General features: G+C 41.6%; 1 protein-coding gene across 3 annotated transcripts in view; it reads right to left on the bottom strand.

Annotated features, from left to right (window-relative positions):
• ADAM12 (ADAM metallopeptidase domain 12) overlaps positions 1-14,541 on the bottom strand; it is a 188,676-nt gene that overhangs the window by 24,116 nt on the left and 150,019 nt on the right. For all 3 annotated transcript variants that reach the window (XM_075504351.1, XM_075504350.1, XM_075504352.1), the window contains 3 exons: positions 8,933-9,110; positions 4,036-4,125; positions 2,412-2,607 (listed from right to left, as the gene is read on the bottom strand). In XM_075504351.1, coding sequence (XP_075360466.1) covers positions 2,412-2,607; positions 4,036-4,125; positions 8,933-9,110 — 464 coding nt within the window. The remainder of the gene's footprint in view (positions 1-2,411; positions 2,608-4,035; positions 4,126-8,932; positions 9,111-14,541) is intronic.

The following is a 14,541-nucleotide window of genomic DNA, read 5'->3' as shown; positions in this document are numbered from 1 at the left end:
AAATGAGCTCTGGCAGTGTTCATCATTTCTCTTTAGCTAGATCTAAAAATATTAAGATTGATGTTTATCATTGGGCTACTGGACATCTGTAATCTGATGAATAAAGATATACAAAAGCAGACATTGATAAGGAATTCAATATAGTAAATATTATTTTAAGAAAAGTTATTGTGTTTTGTTCTGCATGGCTTTCTCCTATGGGGAAGAAGAAAAAAGGAATTAATGTAAATGAACTGTGATCTGTTTTCTCTTTATGGTATAGAATCTTTTTTTAAAAACCACACAACTACTCCTTCACTCCACTCCAACACACAGAGTTGTTAAAAACAATTTTAATCAATTGCAACAGTCTGGTAAAAGGTTCAAATGTATCTTTTTTATACAATGTCCAGAGACAATATCTTAGAATGTCAAGTCTCTTTTTCTGCTGCAAGCAAGGCTGGAAGGAAAGTTTTTTTATCTGTCCCTTGATATTTTTCCAACTGTGTGGCCCACCTAGCCCTCTTCCCTTCCCACCCCACATCTGCCAGCTCATACTCCAACCAGATGTGATCAAGTGGTGGATATTCACATCCCGAGGCTTTAAATCCAGAATATAGGCCTTGGTTTTCGCTTGAACCCTATCTGCTAAATTGCTTGAAGGTTTACTTTACTGGCATTATTTCTAATTTATACTTCCGATAATGTGATCAGAATCAAGCCTTTCAGTTCAGGTTTGGTAATGTCCCATCCTCCCTTTCAAAATCTTTATCCTTGCATATTCCCAAGACAAATAAGGGTATTCCAGTTAAAGTCTGTTTGAGCTTTGTTCTTAACAAAGTCATCTTTCTCATAAGCAGACCCCCATAGCCTTGACCACTGGAGACTCCATGCACAGCAGTGCCCATATTGAATATTCCTCCAAGAAGGAAGACAAGACAGAATTAGGGGAGCCCAGGGGGTTTGGAGGACATGCTGCATTAGGAAACAGACCTGGCAAGGGAGCTGCAGCAATTCAGCTCCCTGACCTTTAGCTGAATTTTTCTCAGCGACTGAAATTATTAACAGTCCTACCGAGTAACTTTCCATGTCATGGGAAACTGGTTCATAAGGAGATTTTGCTTTGTACAAGAGAAAATGTCTCGGTATCCAGGGGATTAAAAATCCCAGTATGACTAAGACTGGAGGCTATAATTGTACATGTCTATATGAGCTCATATTAACTCTACGACACGAGTGGGATTCGGAGGAGTATATCAGATGCATGGTTTGTTCCACGCGGGGAATTTAATTTTGAACTGGAACTCCTCTAACATGTTCTTATACCCACACGACCAAGCTAACCTATCTGCATCAGTGGCATTGTTTCTTCAGATCTCTTTAAAACAAAAATTTTGAATGGTCCAAGTCCCTGCGAAGATAACAGATAAATTCTTCAATAGACTTCTGATGAGGGTTTTGACCAAGGGAAACATCTGTGTGTCATTATATTGATACATAAGTTTTGAAACAGAGTTAAAGGCAGAGACATACTGAATTGAAAGAGGCTAAGGGAGTGGAAAATGTTAGTTTAAAAGAAATAATTAAATCTAGCTCTAAATAATGCTTCTCTTCAGGAGAGTTTAAAGTGTTTTTCCCATGTGAGAGAGGGGGCAAGTGAGATGCTGAAGGAGATATGACTGGTTCCCAGCGATGCTGGAGGCAATAGCAAAATGCTGAGTTAATACTTGTATTTCAGTGGAAGGGCCACAGGACGTAACAGAAAGCCGAACAGCTTTCCTGGGACATCATCTGTTTAGGATAATGCAAGAACTCACGCTATTAGATTTTTTGCAAGAATTAAGTAAATTCCCACGGGAGAATAAAATCTCCTCCTGCTTCAGTGCATACTCTGCTAAGAGCACTGTCAACAGGCAGGTTTACAGGGTAACACCAATTAATAAAATACACACAATGATACAAGAATCTTACGTTAATGTCAAATATTGACCTCTGTTTGGGGATGTGGACAGACATACGTGTTTTGCAGATGAGCAGTTTAGAGCATAGAAGGAAGCTTACACACCAGTCTGAAAAGGAATGCGATTTCAACCTGTCAAGAGCGTTCAGCGCTTTGTAGGATGACATAAGGCCATACCAAAGTCGGTATTACATGATTTGTCTAAGTTCCCACAGCCATTTGCAGCAGTGTTGCAGAATGAACCTAGTCACTGTTGCTCTCTACCTCCTGCTGCAAGAAATGAACGCGACTGCAAATCAAGGATAAAATGAATCACAAAATGATTCCCTCATTATTCAGTTCTCCATTTCAGAAAAGAATAGATACAGATTGGTACTGTATAAAATTCCTCCAAATCCATCTACAATCACACGCTTTTTTTTTTTCCCCCCAAGTCTATCTCATAAACAGATCTCCTGGTTCTCAGACTCACCTTGGCCCCAGAGGGTGATACACTGCTGCTCGTGGGTCTGGCATATGCCGTTGTAGCAATAGCCGTCCACCCTGTGGCACGCGTGCCCGTCGTGCAGGTACACGTTAGCTGGGCAGTGAGGGCTGGCTCCTGTGCAAAACTCTGGCAGATCACAGGAATTACTTGACTCTCTGCAAGAAATCCCCGCTGGTTTTAACTGCAAAACAAACAAAACCCCTTAACTGCTGCAATTCCAATCAATAAGAGTTATGCAGTGGTATAGCCCATGCAGCGCATGAACAGCTTTTTCCACTGGCTCTACACCAACTGACCGCAGAGGACAGTATAAGGATTACACAGCTCTTTAAATACATTTATTTGACACAGGTTGCGAAGGGTTTGGCAGGAGGGAGGGCCAAACTGAAGCTGCAGCTGCAAACATGGCTCACGTGGCTCAGGTCAGAAGGTAAATCCAGCCTTTTTTTTTGTTTTCAAATACCAACCAAAGTTTTCAGCGTGCCTCCTGCAATCGTGCCTGAACACACAGGCACAGACACGGTTTGGGCTGTACTGCCAAGGATGCTCTGTAGCACTGACCAAAAGTCAGATCAGAAGCCTTTTCATCCATACGGCTACCAGAACACAGCAGTGGCCAGGGTGGCCAGCTGATCCCGTAACACTACGTTATGTGTCAGGTTATGGCTCACCAAGCCACCAGCCCACCTGACTCTGGATTCAGCTGCCTGGCAGCTTGGAGGTGCATTTCCTCATGGAAACGTCGCTCTGTCATGGGCATCAACATCTTCTTCAACTTAATTAGACAACTAGTCATGTAACTGTTCCTGTCCTGCCCTAATTCCCCTGGATAACCACATTTGTTTCAGAGCTGAAGGCAACTAGTAGGCAATGGTGGAATGTGCCAGTCTGAACAGTCGCTTACCAACAACCACAAAAGATGAGTGTGCTCCGGGAGCAGCACTGAATTTTAATGGCATCACCACAGTGCCTTTGGTAAAAAGCAAAAAGACATGAAGATTGATTTTGCTAAAAAGCATTTGCGCGCTGTTTTGATAGCTTGCTGCTCCTGAGCTTTTAGGCAGATGGTTGCCACAGACACAATGGAAACTTGCTGAATGCTTTATTAGCCCATATGCAAGAGATGGTCTGAGAACTCAAGAAGGTTAATGCCTGCGGCAAGCTGGCTTTTTATAGTACGTTAGGAGTCCACAAGAGCTGATGATCTGCCATTAAAAATATATATGTTGTTGACATAATTAATATTTTAAGAGTCTTCCCATAAAAAGAGGGTCCAGCATTTAACGACTGCTTGCCAGAGCACAACAGCCATATAAGCGTGAAAAAAAATCAAAGCATATAAAAGTTCATGAAAAAAGAAGAGGTTTTGCATGAGCAAATGAAGTGGCTACAAATAGCACAGACACCATTAAAAAAGTCTGTTGATCTGCTCCTTCAATAACTGTTACAGTTTGAGAATTTTTTTGAATTGCTTACATGAAATGCAAGTATCTTAATGCTTAATGATACCAATTTGCTTGTTCTGCATCCTTGCTCACTGCTCTGCAGTTGAGAAGATTACGGAATTCTTCCCACCCCACACAGATAAGAAACGTTTCCGTTGATTCACCTTGCAGTCTTCGCAGCAAAGTCCATGGGCACACACTGCTCCCGGTTTCAAAGTACAGGTAGTTGCATTACAGCACCGGTTTGTACATTCCTAGATGGAGGATAAATTTAGAGCAGACAACTTTCAGTCACAATGAGCTGTAAATCAAGAGGCTGCCTATAGCTCCGCCAAGAAAAGCTAGGCATGAAATAATGAATTATGCATGAAATTCTACAACTTGATCCAAACAGCCTTGTTTGTCCTTAGATTCAACAAGCTCAATAATTGTAGTAAAACCAGAGAAGCCATTGCAGAGGGCTGCTTTATTCTAGCTATGGATCCAATCCCAAATATCACAAACAACTCAAGTGTGCCGATACCAATCCTGATACAGTAGTACAGTGCTTTATTTCCACAAAAATCAGTGGAATGGTTCCATCGCCTCCTGCGAGGATCCAGGACCCGTGTTACAGTTACTGAGCATCACCGCTACAGCTCTGTATTTTGTGATAGTTGCTCACCACACTTCTGTATTGCACGGAGACTGGTGGCTGCCACAAAGAAAGATGATGACACTATTCCATGTAACCTCTTATCAGGGTATACCAGTAATAGAGCGTCGAGAAAAGTATGAATTGCATTATCACTAACTGATACATCCCAATTTCACACTTACGGATTAGATGGTGGCATGTGTGGGCTTTTGCAAACTTTATTCTCTGTAGAATGAGCTAGTAAGAAGTTTCAGAAAATAATGGGTTTGTTTTTCCAAGATTATGCTCACAAGCTGCAAGTTTCATCAGCTGCGCTGGAATCTCATCTCTCTAACAAAAATAGCAGCAGATAAAATTGCTCTTCAGCTGTGTTAAGTCAGTTTGACTTAACAAGGGATCACTAACAATATAGGGAACACAGGAGAAATAAGTGGGTTAGAATGATGTTCACAGCCTCTTGTTACTTTATTGCTTTTGTAAAGCTTTCCAACTGGAAGATAGGGCTACCACTGCACTCACAAATAAAGAGCAAGATGATTCTCAGCATTTCACTGTTTTCTTAGATAATATCTGCCTGAATATACAAAGCTAACTGTGCTGTTCTGAAGCAGTGGAACAACTTCCTGCACCTATTTTTGATCATGCTGGAAGGCGGCAGGCTACGCAAATATTTCTGTGCAGCTGCTGTATTTAAGAAGTAACGTTCCTCTGCGCAGAAGCACATTTTACAAATTCACCTCAATCGCAATCTGAGAAACGCGGAGTGGAGGAAAGCAATGTCAGTCCAATTAAGATACTTCTGAAACAGTCAGCTCCTGTACCCCATCATCTGGTCCTACACCAGCCAGCCATGGAAAGCAATCGGCATTCCACAGACAGCCTGGGATAAAGACACAGTTCTTTGAATGATGTTACTGCAGCCTTCGAAATTTCCAATTGCTCGCTCACTTATTACTCATTGTAGGGAATGAGCTTGGTAAATAGTTTTTGTGCCTGGGCTATTAAATTGTCAGCAATGGTTTTAACATACACAGGCAAGCAAACAGAAAAGGCTCACAAGGCTTTCGGAGGCTGGAGGAACTACTGCTGTGTTGTAGTTTATTATTAGTAGTTATTATCAGTAACAACAGCAATGATCCTGGTGGAGGGCTCCTGGGCTCATCAGAGCATCTCAGACAGACCAACGCAACAGCAATCCTAGCATCACCTACATCATGCCGGACACTGTAGACAGAACATCTTGTTTTCAACCCCGCTTTTCTAAGAACACAAGATAGACCACACTGGGTCAGCCTATAACCCCTTCTAGGCTTGCGTCCCCGACAGCAGCCAGCAGAAAGTGCTTAAGGACAAGAATGTGAACACGCATACATGGTACCTTCCTAGTCTCCTGGCTTTCCCTTGGCTCCACGGACATTTTTAGCACATCTAACATTCAGTGGAAAGGAACTCGCATGTAATCGACACAGTCTGGGGAGCAGCTCCTTCTGCTTGTTTGAAACCTGCCACTTTCTAAATTTATATGCACAGCTCTTGTTGGGGGCAGTTGCTCCCTACTCACTCTTTCCATTTCACTCACGATTTTATCAGCTTCTGTCACATTTTCCTTCATTTTCTTCTTTCCCAGCCAGAGCCCCTCCAAAACTTCGATCCACCTTATTGCTTTTCTTTCAACCTTTTTCATTCTGATTTATCCTTCCTGAGATCAGGGAGGGGTAGGAAAAAATGGCACGTGCAGTTTCAGATGCAGCACGCTGCAGATTTATAGAGGCCTACGGGTGCTTTGTTTTGTTTTCCTATTTCTTCCCTAGTAATTTCTAACAGCCTATTTACCTTTTAGACCACTCTTGAGCACTGAGCTGACGTTTTCATGAGACTATTTATTGCAATATGAAGTCTTGTTCCTCTATGGTCAGAGTCAGCTCAGAGTCCATCATCTTATATGTGATGTTTGGAATGTGCATCACTCCGCGCTGAATCCCATTTGTCATCTTAATGCCCAGTCCAGCTGTCTCAGGAGGTTCCCCTGCAGTTCTTCACAGCCAGCTTTCATCTCTACCATCCTAACTAATATCATCAGCAAATTCAAGACTGTCCCTCTTCCCAGGCTGTTTACGAATATGCTGGATTGCGTAGTCCCCAGGACACACGTCATGGATACATCGCAGCAGATCTCCTTCCACTGCATAAAATGGATTATTTATACCTGGTTGTATTTCCTATCTTTTAACCCAATTTTTGTCCATGCAATATTCTCTCATCCTACAGCTGCTTAGTCTCCTAAAGAGGCTTTGGTGAAAGGCTTTGGTCTAAAGCCTCTCTGAACTCCTAACAGGCTGCAATAACAGCATTGTCCCTTTCCATCCACTTGTTAAGTCCTTCAGAGTACTGTGATAGGTTTGTAAGACAAGATTTCCTGGCACAGAAGCTGTGTTGACTCTTCCCTGGCATGTCACAGCTGTTCAGGCACTAGCTCTTAATTACATTTTGAAAGTAATTTGCCTGACTTCTGATTTACCAATTTGTAGTCTTCTGATCCCCCTTGCAGCCCGTTATAAAATTAGCCACGTTTGTCACCTTTCAGTTCTCAGGGACCAAGGATTTTTTTTTTTTTTCCTTCTGCTATCTTTCCATGTGTAATCTGCATTAACCCTCCTTCCAGAGATACTGTAGTATGTCAGACATTTTTGGTAATATAATCCAAAATTAAGTTGGAGCTTAATTGATAATATCATCCTTGGTCGGGTCTTACACTCTTGGCCTGCTGGTGGGCATGCCAGCGTCCATTATACTCAAGAAAATGACCAGCGCCTGATGCACACGAGACCGTAGCGTGGAGGAGGTGGTCAAACGGTCCCTCCTGCGTTCGTGTTTCCAGAGTCGTCTGCAGCGTAGGAGGTGTGCTACAGTCATGTCTCTCCATCCTTATGACTCCATCGCTGTCCTACTGCTAAGGGATATCAGTAGACCTCAACACAGGGCTAATATTTTACTTGGAGTAAAGGAGAAATATCCCTACCAACCCCCTACATCTACATATTCAGAATGATATTTAATTCTGACCGCTGATAAAATACAACTAGCAGATGTTATTGTACAGCTTTCCATGCCATAAAATATTGCAACACTATCGACAAAACTCAGCTGATATAAATGACTGGGCAGTGAATTATTAACTCGTCTAACGTGTTTTCTGGTACCGCTCAGATTATAGCAGTAAATTCCAAATTGATTTAATTGGGCCCAAGCTGCAGTTTTCCAATATCATTAAAAAGGAAAAACATAAAAAGAAGAGGCAAATCAAGTCAGTGCTTGCTGACGTTAAGTGGCTTTGACTTGAAAACATATTGCTAACATTCAAAAGTGAAAATGAGAAAGATAACCGGGTTAGAAAGACGTTTGCAGGCTGCTTGCACTCTATTGACTTTAAACAAGAAGATAGCCTGCTTACTCCAACCTTGTTACCCTGAAGAATGAGTGAACTGTCAGGAAATCCTTATGGCTAGTGTAAATCCAATACACCGTATAGACAGGAAACAGGAATATCTTGCTGTTTTAACTGCCCCGATCTATTTCATCTGCAGAACCATATTTATCACAGGAAACGAATCCCTCATCTACTGATGTATTTAATTCAGATAATCTGAGAGAAGTCCAATACGGCCAATGAGCATGGGAAGCCAAAGGGATAAGGATGTTAGCTCGGATCTTTTTTGACCCCCAGGTTTTGCCTATCGCCTCTTGATCTGAGCAGTCCTCTGACACATTCACTAAACCACATGGAATGATCTTTGAAGTAGTAGCAATCTTTTTGCAAGGCAGCCAAGGCTATTTCTGTTAGTAAGGTAATTGGCTATCGGCAAAGAAAAATCTCATAGTGAAGGAGGGAAAGGTCTTGTACCTAAAAACCGAAGCTGGCTGCAACGAAAAAATACCTAGGCAATATTAACGTTTATAGAACTATTTATATTTATATTAATATAAATATATGAGTGGCTTCTCATATAGGGAAACAAACCTTCAATTAACGCATGGTATCTTGAGAAATTTGAGCAATGTTAAGAAATTTATTTTGAGTTTAGCTTATTAGCTAGTACTTAAAGGAATTTCTGTTGTTAGGAACATGACAGTTAGTCGTGGTTAGTCTGTTGGACAAGTCATGAGAGAGTTTGCTCTCTGATGGTGAATTGAGCACATTCTTAACTAAAGCCCTGCCTGAACTTTAGCAACTCGAATGCAAGTCAAGCAGAAACTTCCCGCATTTCTGAGGGCTCTGAGGTTTAAGCTGATAAGATAGCAGCAGTGAAGGGAGAGTTTTGTTTTACACCAAGTAGCGTTAAACACGCCAAACCAATTCTGATTCGTTTTGGCTGTTAAAAACCTGCAGACAGGAGGTGAGCAGTAATTCTCAGGTGGTGTCTTACGTCAGGCTCCCCGCAGTCGCACTCCTCTCCATCTTCCACGTAGCCATTCCCACACTTCTGTCCACCAAAGGACTCCTTGACTTCAGGCAAGTTAAACAGACACATTCCCACTCCTTTTTCCAGGCTGTTTTCCAGGTCCTTTCTACTGCAGCTACTGAATACCATGGGAAATGGATAGCTAGAAGAAAAATACACGGAGACAAAAAAAAGAGGTAGCATTATCCGATGAAAACATCTCTCTCCTGTCACGCTGGTGACCTTTTAGCACGTCTATGCACTAAGATAAGATTGTGTTCATTTTTTTTAACCCTTGAACATAGGATTGAGAAATAGCAATTCGCTGTGAAATTGTGCCAAAAACATTTAATAATTTCTGACTATGAGTAAGGGAATTTCTGTAATTTTCACTTAAATTTGTAGCTGTTGTTAAGGACTGGAAGCGTTCACATTTGGAATCCCTTCTCCCTCTTTTGCATATAAAGTTATAGTGGAAACTTTGATCATGAACCTAAAGAAATACTGGGCTTGCAAGGAGGATTCCCGCATTTACAGGACTGCAAAACATCCTAATCCTTCTTGGAAAATTCAGCTTCAAATGGCAAATTCATTCATCTTGCTCTGCAGTATGGCAAACTTCCTGCTCTTTTCAGAAAAAAAACATAGAGAAAAACACCGAGTTACCTGATAAAAACCTGCTTCTGCAATTCATCAAAGTCAAGCTTGGTAACTGCATGATTAAAGCAAATACAGTTCTTATTTTAAATCAGCATGACTGTAAAGACACTACTGAAAATACCCCTGTTTTGAATTCACACTGCTGAGAGCAGGATTTAGCCCTGCTGTGCAGGCACGTAGTGGCTTTGACTTCTTTTGGAAAACACATGGACAACGTTATCAAAATGATCCAGTGCGGTACAAATATCACCAGATAATTTGTGTTTTTCTGTTGGAGGACTTAGTTCCATTTTCACTAACGAACGTTTGCAGTTTGATTCGCAGATACGAGGCAAAGCGGCACCTGGATTTGGCCATCAGAGTCACGTCCTAAAGTCTGCTGTGCCCTCTCTGCACCGAGATGTGCACATGGTTACGTTGAATCTGGATCACAACCAAGTCTAAACCAGCATCTCCCCTAAGGCTTGATACCTTCGTCACTGCTGCTCCATGGTCCAGCAGTAACTCAACATTATGGCAGCACAGGGATCCAACCTGATAATGACTGGACTTTATTCACTGAATGCTTTGTATCCCTCACATGTTACTAGGGCATAATCTTTACAGACAAGCCAGATAACAGATGGAAGTTCTGCACTGCTGAACTTCAGACTTCGATTAATCTACTGTTGTTTCTAACATCCTGAAATGAAAAGCTTGCTTTGTGAATGATGATGCCTATAGGTATCAGAAAGGGATCATTTCTATTAAAAAAAGAAATGTTTGACAATTACAAATGCAATAGAGCTTCCTGTGCTGACACGAGGAGGTTAATTAGGAAGAACCTTTCTTCTAGAAAGGTTATGGGTACCTTACAGAACAGAATTTATTTTGTGCTCATTTAAAATTACCTCTTTTACAGATTCTTTTGCAATCAAACAGCCAGCTCATTGGAAAAGAACATAAACATGACTCTGAAGAGGAAAATAATTTTTATGTATCACTATAGGGCTTGTCTAGTTAAACTAAACAGTTCTGTGATTCACTGACATATGACTTCAGAAAGTTAATAGGCATCTCCACTTTAAAAGCCTATTTCTGGAAAATATCAATGTTTAGGCAAAATGACAGAGTCTAAGATAAATAAAGGAATTTCAGAATAGCATGAGGTAGGAGTCAGGCTGCTAGCTGCAGCTCTGGGCTCCATGGGAAAACAGGGAAAGTACTCGGAGTAATGGAACAAAAAATAAAGGCACTTGGGAAACCTCCTACCGACCATTTTATATTGAGCAATTGGAGACGTTCTTAACAGGGCACCACTAACTCCTGTCCTACTCTTAGTTTGATTGGAAAAAAAAACCTCACGAAATTTTGTGTACATGACTAGGAACAAGTAGATGGATGTACACTACTATCAAACACCAGAAAAAAACTCAAGAAACCCAGATACATCTGACTGATAAATCCTGCACAAAATATATGAGTGCTTGATCAGACATGATCCTCATATCAAAGTATGAATAAATGAATACTGCATCATCCAGGCAAGATCCTTCACTTCAGTGACACAGATTTACTTTGATATCCACTGAGGCGAGACAGGGAGACATACATACCTTACATAGACTGAAATCAATTCAGGAATACAAAGAATGCATTTTTCCCTGTGCCATATGTCTCAGCCACACACAGATCATGAGAATAGCTCACCAGTCAAAACTGTCAATATTTTAGGGCTGTTCCTTTGTATCCATGAATGCTCAGGACCATTTGCATGAATGTGAGATGTGTCTGTCCATCACCGGGAGAACAGAATCCTTACTCTGTACCAGAGGTGAAATAATGTCATTGTTAATGAATGAGGTTTCTGTTTCCCCCCAAAGGAACTTCAAGCTGTTTCCTATTTTGAACTAAGAGATCCATTCATCTTCTGGCTTTTCCTGCCCTTGACGCTGATTTCCTCAGCTGACATCAGTGCAGCACATGTTATTTGATGACATTTTCTGAAAATACTTTTCCTTTACCAAGTAAGCCCAAAATAAAGCAATACAAAACCAGAGATGAACCCAACAAGTAGAAACAGAGAACAACTGAAGGGTAACCACACCATGCAAGAGAAGATCCCACATCAATTGATGCCAGTTGGTATTTCACTGGAAACTTAATTGATCTTTAATACCATGATATTCTGACACACAACCATTCTTCATTTTTTTGACAAAAAAAAAAAATCCCATGTAACAGCCACAGCATTTGATCATTATGATTTTAGGCTACATTTTGGCTGTCTTTGCAATTTTAAAGCTGTTTCATCAGGAGCATGAAATCCCTGGCAGATGGGAAGGGAAGCTATAGAAATCAGATGTCAGTAGCATTAGGCACGATGTTTAAGTGAATCTGGAGCTTGTGAAAAATGACAAAGTAATGGTCATGCGAAAGAAACTTGTCCTCTGAACAAATGCAGCGAGCTTCCTCGCACTACCCTGCCAAGAGGCTTCCGACCTCATCTGGAAGGACTGCCTTTGGGTGGGAAAAGGTAATGGAGTCTCCACAGTAAAGTCAGTCCTTGACCTGTCTCCAAGATTTCAGTATCATGCTAAACAGGGAAATTTGTGCTTTCTGTGACAAGCTCAGACACTTATCTGATTAGAAAAACCCTTAGCTATCAACTCATATAGGCCTTTGGAGAACCTTCCAGAGGTAAAAAATTCATTAGCAATCAGTATATTCCATTATCCTTCACTCAAGATATTTTCTTTTACAGATCCTTATTTTTCTGCAGTTGGGAAGAGAAAGGAAACTTTAGTCCAACCTAATTCCTATTCCAAGATGCTGAATAGCCCACACATTTTCTATGCTGTTTGAATCTGTAGATTTAATACACAATGGATCATTTTGTCAAACCATTCTGGCTGCGGGTACAATCTCTACAGAACTCAAATCATGCCCAGCACTACATCAGTCTCTTCAGTGAGTTTACGGCAAGGAAAATAATTTCAGAGTCTTTCTACCCCTCTTGAATCCACAGCATTCCTCAGTGTCTCCTTGGTGCTTAAAAGATGCGCTTAACCTCAAGCATCGAATATCCTCGTTCCCAGCAAAAATAGCTTTGACTGCTCCTGCAAATGAGAGCTTCACAGTACTAAGAGGATGCCTGGTAATTGATTCCTTTAGAAACAGAGTCTGGTCTTGTCCCATTCATTTATATTTCAAGCACTCAAGCCATTCAAATGCCAGTTTCCTTTATGTAGTTTTGCATTTAGCCTGTATTAGATGGCCCCTTTCATTAACTAAGTGAAGTGGCATCATCACTGTGTCAAGTCCCTTTTAAGAATAGAGAGTTCTTTGTACTAGCACCGTGTTGCCCAGCATAGGCTTTTTTTTGCATGAGCTATAAGAGTTCATCTCCATCATCTCCATTTCAGAGGCAATCCCCCTCCTAACGGGCTGAATAACAAGAGAGTACAAGCACAGAAATAGAGAGAGTCACTGCCCCAGAAAATTATAGTCTTAAGAGATCAGACAGCCAAAGCATTCAGGAGAAAGAGCGGCTACTGCTTCATGGAGGGTAACACGGCAGATCAGCTACAGACCTAGCACGGATGCCACCACTGAGGCTGGTGTGCCATGTTCGCCACTGCTGTCTCTCCCAGTGCTCCATCTGGAAAATGCCTGGAGGGGCACCGACTTGGGCTGCAGGAGATCTTTGCTCCATTCCAAACCCTACCGCTGCATTGCAGCAATACCTTGGGGAAGCCATCTGAAGTGAAACTCCCTTGGTTCCTCCAAACCATGTCTATCTACATCTTTAGGCGTCTAACCATTTAGTACCTTGGATCTACCTCCTCCATGTTCCTCCACCATAAAACACAACATATTTTGCTGTTTCTCAAGAAGCATCCCTGAAGCGGTAACACCATCAATGCTTCTAGCAATTCTCTATGCATTGCACAGGAGGAAGAACTGCAGGTTCGCAATATCTTGAAGACTAACATTTTGATTATTATAATTATCGTTATCTGTTGTGGTTTAACCCCAGTCGGCAACCAAGCACCACACAGCCACTCGCTCATCCTGTCCCCCTCCGCCGGTGGGATGGGGGAGAGAATCTGAAGAGCAAAAGTAAGAAAACTTGTGGGTCAAGATAAGAACAGTTTAATAACTGAAATAAAATAAAATAATAATAATAATAATAATAATAATAATAATAATAATAATAATAATGTAATGAAGAGAAGAACAACGAGAGAGAGAGAGAGGAACAAAACCCAAGGAAAAAAGCAAGTGATGCAACCGCTCACCACCCCCTGACCGATGCCCATCCCATCCCTGAGCAGCGATCGCTGCCCCTGGCCAGCTCCCCCAGTTTCTATACTGGGCATGACGCCATACGGTATGGAACAGCCCTTTGGGCAGTGGGGGGCAGCTGTGCTGGCTGTGCCCCCTCCCAGCTTCTTGTGCACCCGGCAGAGCAGGGGAAGCGGAAAAGTCCTTGCCCAGTGTCAGCACTGCTCAGCACAGCTAAACCATCAGCGTGTTACCAACATGATTCTCATCCTGAATCCAAAGCACAGCACTGTACCAGCTGCTGGGAAGAAAATTAACTCTATCCCAGTTGAAACCAGGACACTATCCAATCTCAGTTTTTTTTCTTATTCCAGAACTTTAGGACTTTTATGAAGTAACTGCCTTGTTCTTTCCAAAATGTTGGTATATATACACACATACATTATACATATATATAAATTATTTATCTATTTATAGGGTTCATTTATTCCCATTCAGATCGCAACCTGATTATTCAGCATTATGGCAATGTTTATACAGAGCTTGTTACCAAAAGGCCCTGAAGTGTTTTACAACTCTTCACTCAATTAAAATGCACAACAGCCCCAAAGAGCTCTATTAAGTACCACCAGGCCTTCCTCCCTGAGGTAATATCATAATTGGGGATT

The sequence above is a fragment of the Mycteria americana genome, chromosome 6 (genome assembly GCF_035582795.1).
Source record: "Mycteria americana isolate JAX WOST 10 ecotype Jacksonville Zoo and Gardens chromosome 6, USCA_MyAme_1.0, whole genome shotgun sequence".
NCBI lineage: Eukaryota > Metazoa > Chordata > Aves > Ciconiiformes > Ciconiidae > Mycteria > Mycteria americana.
This window is presented reverse-complemented; position numbering and strand designations above follow the sequence as displayed.